This window comes from Diabrotica virgifera, chromosome 3, assembly GCF_917563875.1.
Source record: "Diabrotica virgifera virgifera chromosome 3, PGI_DIABVI_V3a".
Classification (NCBI taxonomy): Eukaryota; Metazoa; Arthropoda; class Insecta; order Coleoptera; family Chrysomelidae; genus Diabrotica; species Diabrotica virgifera.
Window position 1 is genome coordinate 182,849,067 of NC_065445.1, and position 6,358 is coordinate 182,855,424.

Here is a 6,358-nt window from a genome sequence, read left to right on the forward strand (position 1 = left end):
CCTAAACGCGATCGAAATTAGTATTGAACATTATGAGCATTTGTTTAATTGAAATAATTAAATTCAATTATTTGATTACATACTTGTTTTTCATAACTTTGTTATTTTTTATTATCTTGTAAATGGCTGGAAATAAAAATTTGATATTTTGCAGTCATGTATATTACACACCTTATCAAAATAGCTATCAAAATGACAGTGTTGCCATTTAAGAAAATCAATGATGACGTCATATCTTTAAATTGGGACACCCTGTATACATTATTATTGTACCTATGTAAAAAGTTTAAATTTGAAAGACTAATCGACAGGTCTGAGCATTTTTCAAAAAAAAAACAATTAGTACTTGAACTATTGAATTTATTCCAAGTTACAGACATAACTTGTTATATCTTGTAAATGGTAAGGAATAAAAATTTGATATTTTGCAGTTATGTATACCTTTACACATCATATCAAAATAGCTATCAAAATGGCAGTGCTGCCATTTAAGAAAATTAACGATGACGTCATATATCTAAATTGTGACACCCTGTGTACATTATTATTGTATGTAAACAATTTCGATTTGAAATACTTACTAATGGACAGGTCTGAGCATTTTCCAAAAAAATAATTAGTATTTAAACTATTGAATTTATTCCAAATTACAAACTCACTCTGTAGGTATAACGCATTACCCGCATGAACTCCCTCCCAATTTTTAATGTAAAAATGTTGAAATTGAATCTAAACTTAACGTCAACTAAGTACTTAACTTTGATCGGCAAAAGGGAAAACAATAGTTTATTGTACAACAAGTGAGTAAAAAGACATATTTCTCACGAGCGCAGAAGTTTGTTAGCACGAGCCGAAGCACGAGGCGAGTGCCGCAACTCAAGCGAGGGAAAAATGTCATTTTCTCATGTGTTTTACACTGTACTTTTTCTATGGATGCGGTTTTGTGAAGAGTTCAAAGTTCAAAATTAAATAATTTAGGGGCTTTTCGGTATATTATACACCGAGAGAAAAAAATTCTTGACATAAAGAAATTTTATTAATATTTAAGAAAGATCGACTTGGCATATTGCCTAAGAAATATATCTTTGTATGTAAGATATAATTTTCTAAAATATTTCAAATAAATTCTACTATTGCCAAAGAAATATATCTTATACATGATTGAACTATCACTTTCTGGCAAACTTCAAACCCATTTATCAGAAAGAAATTACACTTGATGTTAACTAATTTTATTAGTCATAAAAATATATTTTCTACACATTACAAAACTATTCTTTATGAGCAATAATATTTCTTAGTAAGAAATATTATTATTTTACTATTAATAATTAATGTATTTAATGTTAAGAAATATATTTCGCAGAGATAAACGTATATTTAGAGTTAAGTTAATATTTCTTGAGATCATTCCGAGTGTGTACTTTAACGAGGTAACATCGCTTAGTGTTTTGCTAGTACTTATAGTGTTTTTGTGAACTTAACAAATTACAAGTAAGACCAGACTTTATCGTACATATTGATAAGCCTAATTGCATGTTGTTTTTTGAATCGAACAGTTAATTAGCAAATTGGTGAATTATTCAAAAACTTGGCCTGCTTCCAGTGGCGTAGGCCTACCAAATATGTATTTTCGGAAGAAAAAATATATAAAAACCTAACTAATACCAACAAATAATTAAACTGTTCGTCTACTTTTGATTACAAGGGTAGCGACAACCAAATTAGTCTCCTTACAGTTCAAACTTTCAAGAGGTCACAAAATACTCAACAAACTTCTACACCAACTTCCTCATATGCAACCGCAACGAAAAAATTCCGAGATCAACCTTCTCGAAGCGAGAACAAGCCATAGTATTACATGCCGATGAAAGTCTAAAATTGTTCGATTATGTCAAAGCACTAGGTGACGCTATTGGTCCCAAACAAATCTTATTTGCATCCAGGATATCTAATAACAGAATCTGTATCTATTTATCAAACTCAGAACTCGTCGACAAACTTTTAAAGTCTCATCCTATGTTAACAGTAGGAAACTCTGTCATGAATGTCCGCAGACTAGTCTCTCCCACAAAAAGGAAAATAATATCCAATTTATCTCCATGTATCCCACACGACCTTGCAGAAAATGCCATAAAAGATTTTGGGCTCCAACTGGCCTCCCCCGTCTCATTTCTAAGAGCAGGCATCCCCGGTGATGAATACTCGCACATCATGAGCTTTAGAAGGCAAGTCTATGTTTATACCTCTGATGACAATTTCAATCTGCAAACTTCATTAGTCATCACATTCGAAGGAATTGAAAACAGAATATTTTTGTCCTCAGACAAAATGGAATGCTGCATATGCAAGATGTCAGGGCACATTGCCTCAAACTGCTCCAATCCTCCACCCAATCATATAACACCCCAGACTCAGTCGTACATACCAACCCACGCAACAGATCCCACACCACTACAATCTCCTATAGAACCCGCAATACCACCACATATCCCCACTTCAGAACTAAACAATGCTACACCCTCTAAAACGTCCGCATACAAACGCGACCACTCTGAAGTCGAAAGTACTAGTGAGCAGACCGATATTCCCGATAACACATCCGTCACAAATCCGTCCGAGGATAACATTATGCCTCCTCCTAGTAATGATATTAAGAAACCAAAAAAGAAACCCAGAACAAGCTCACCCTCAGAACGTTGCCTTTCTGATTTAACAAAAGACTCTATCAAAGAAGCCTTTAAGAAAACCTCAGAATCACTAGTTATTCCCCCAGAAAACTTGATAGCCTTTATTGAAAACACTTTTGGCTGTAGTAACCCCTACGCTGAAGCTCTTAAGTTCACAGAAAACCTTCAAGGGCTAATTTCTAACATTCAAGCATTGCACCCAGCTTGTCAGGAGAGGTCTACGAAAAGTAGGTTAACCCGTCTAACCAAAAAACTGAGAAAGGCCTTGAACACTGATCTAGAAGACCCCGAAAATTTGTCCAACCCAAAGCTTTCCTCCGATCATACCGAAGACAACTATAATTCTGATAGTTCAGAATCATCCCAATCCTCTCAAATCAGCACTTATTAATACTAGCATTATGTTAAGACTAATTCAATGGAATTGTGATGGGTTTTATCCCAGACTAGAATACTTACAAAAACTTATATCGGACTGTTCGCCCAATTTTATTTGTCTCCAAGAAACCAATTTCACCAAAGCTCACCACCCTTATCTAAAAAACTACACCAGTTACAACTTTTTAAGACCTACACACCTACGAGCAAGTGGAGGCTCATCTATTTTTGTTTCTAACGATATCTTCCATCAAGAGTTTGACCTACACACAAGCTTAGAGGCGATTGCAATAACCGCATGGTGTCCGAACAAAATAACAATTTGTTCTATATATATTCCTCCAAACTATAACCTATTCAGTACAGAACTAAAAGATCTCATAAAACAACTCCCAAACCCCTTCATCTTAGTTGGAGACTTCAACGCCCACAGCACAACATAGGGCTCCCAGCGCACTTTTGGGAGAGGAAAACTTATAGAAGATATCATAAGTAACTCCAACATCAGCCTCTTGAATACAGGGAGCTCTACATATTTCCACATCCAGTCTGGAACATCTTCCTCCATAGACCTAAGTTTTTGCGATCCTGGAACTGCTCCTTTGTTTCAGTGGAAAACACTAGATAGTTTATACGATAGCAATCACTACCCCATCCTTATCTCAAGTCATATCACAGAAACTGCAGAAGTCAAAACCAAATGGAAAATTACTGGTGCAAATTGGAGTTTATTCAGCGATACTGTTGAGGACCTTTCAAACCAAGTAATTTTCAGGGAAAACATCGACGATGCCGTAGAGCAATTTAAAAATTGTATCCTAACTGAAGCTGACCAGTGCATAGGCAAATACACTATTAATTCCTCAAGAAAGACTGTCCCGTGGTGGAATGACTCCTGCAAACTAGCAATAAAAGAATACAAGAAGGCTCTTAATAGATATCGCAAAACCCGTAGCACTGAAGATCTTATTTATTTTAAGAAAATGCGTGCAAGATCCAAACGAGTTCTGAAGGAAAGCAAAAAAGAATCATGGAAAAAATTTGTAAACAGCATAACTTCAGATACCCCTCCCGCCCAAATGTGGACCAAAATCAAACAAATGAGAGGACTAAACACATATCGAAAAATACCCGCAATAACAGACGGAGATAACATCATTACAAATGATAACCAAATAACAGAAACACTAGCCAAATACTTTCAAAACAAAACTAAGTCTGAACTCTCCGTTCCGTACCCCACAAACCACTTGCCACCTATCCCTATCCAAACCAATCCAATAAACCTTGCCTTCACAGAAGAAGAGCTAAATTTGACAATATCATCAATGAAAAACTCGTCTGCAGGTCCTGATGAGATCCCATCTATTTTTCTTAAACATCTACATACAGCAACTATCTCGAAGCTGCTCGCGCTCTTCAATAAGATATAGATAGCAGTCTGATATTTGCATGAGAGTTTAATCTCTGTTCGAAGAGTTTAAGTCTGTTCTGTCAGACAAAATACATGTGCCGTTTACGTGGTCTGACCGTTCCAAATTTTTAACCTGTTCCACAATTAAAACTTCCCCTGTTCCAGTGTTCCCATATATCAAAGTTTGTCCGAGTAGACACCCTTAAGCTATTAACAAATTTTCAGCTTGCTATTAATCAACTTTTTTTTCATACGCGGGATCCAGACCTATTAAGATTTAACCCAAATACTCTGGGCTAATTAGCAAAATACAAGGAAAAGTTATTTACCAGCAATTTTATTGCTGGAATCGAATCTTATTATTGTATGTATTAATAATATAGGTATGCAAAGTCCGCAGATAGTGTGCTACTTTTTTTATAAACAAAATGGCGCCCGAAAATCGTCTTTTTTCAATTTTTGCTCTATAACTCCAAAGATTTTAACTTTACACCAAAAACACTCGAATAAAAATTCACCGCAATTAAATTATGCATAGAGACATGTTTTTCCCGATTCACTTCGACGAAAACTTTTCCAGGAAAAAGCGGGGTTTTCCAACAAAATCTTAAATTTTCAACTAAAATTTTAGATAAATAATGGTTAATCAATAATTAAATAACTTGGTAATGTAAAAACCCTTTTCATATAGATTATATTTCCAAAAGCCGATGAAAACTGAATGAACAGTTTAGCAACAATTGAATTGTTAATTAAAAATTTACGGTCACTGTAATAACGACAATAATTACTATGCATAATAATAACTATGATTTTTTCATAAAAAGACACTATACCTATCTAATGTACTTTACAGAATTGAAATTGGACTATTTAAGCGGCCTCAGGAATATTTTAAAACTATAAACAATTTTTTGGCTTATAAACAAATAGAATATCTCGGGAAATATTAAACTAAATTAAATTGTGAAAACGATGTTAGAAAAGCAGCAGTAGGACGCTTCTTTTAAAAGAAAAAAAGTTTAATTACGACGAGTGGTTCCTAAGATACAACCTGTGAAAGTTGACCGGAATTTACGGTAAAGATATAAACAATAGGATCATAATTTTTAAACCTTCACCTTTTTATTTTTGCCCTCTTTCTCCACACCTATTTTCATATCTTTAAATTACTCATAACATATATTATTATAATAAAAACTATCGATAATACGTGTGAAAATTGCCAAAAATAGCAAAATTCCAATCAAAAATTAGGTTGGAGAAAGTGTAACCCTCAAAGTTCAAAATCGGTATACGTTAAAAAAATGCATTTTCTCGGCTTCCCATGGAGAAATTTCCTTCATTCTTTTTTTGTTCCCAAGTAGCTTCAGTAGAGCCATCGAACTAAAGCATTATTAAATGCAAAACTTGCTTTTGTTTTGTTATAATAGATTAATTTATTTATAAGAACAGAAAACTACATATTTTTCCAGTTGTAGGCTTTTTTTTATATAAACTTACTACAAGTGTACCTTTTAAAGTTAAAAACATAAATATTCTCATTTGAAAGCTGTATAAATATTTAAACAATTTTTATTTAAACAAATTGAAATTTTGTGTTATAATAAATAAATTAATTTATTATAACAAAACAAAAGCAAGTCTGATATTTAATAATGCGTTAGTTCGATGGCTCTACTCGAGTTACTTGGAAACAAAAAAAGAATGAAGGAAATTGCTCCATGGGAAGCCGAGAAAATGCATTTTTTTAACGTATACCTATTTGAACTTTGAGGGTTACATTTTCTCCAACCTAATTTTTGATTGGAATTTTGCTATTTTTGTCAATTTTCACACGTATTATCGATAGTTTTTATTATAATAATATATGTTA

The 6,358-nt window shown here is 33.5% G+C and overlaps 1 protein-coding gene across 1 annotated transcript; it reads left to right on the top strand.

Moving 5' to 3' along the window:
- The first annotated feature begins 3,091 nt into the window (after positions 1-3,091).
- LOC126882650 (uncharacterized) lies at positions 3,092-4,501 on the top strand. The gene is made up of 2 exons (XM_050647624.1): positions 3,092-3,274; positions 3,680-4,501. Exons 1-2 carry the CDS (start codon positions 3,092-3,094, stop codon positions 4,499-4,501), a joined length of 1,005 nt encoding a protein of 334 aa, XP_050503581.1.
- The last annotated feature ends 1,857 nt before the right edge of the window (positions 4,502-6,358 follow it).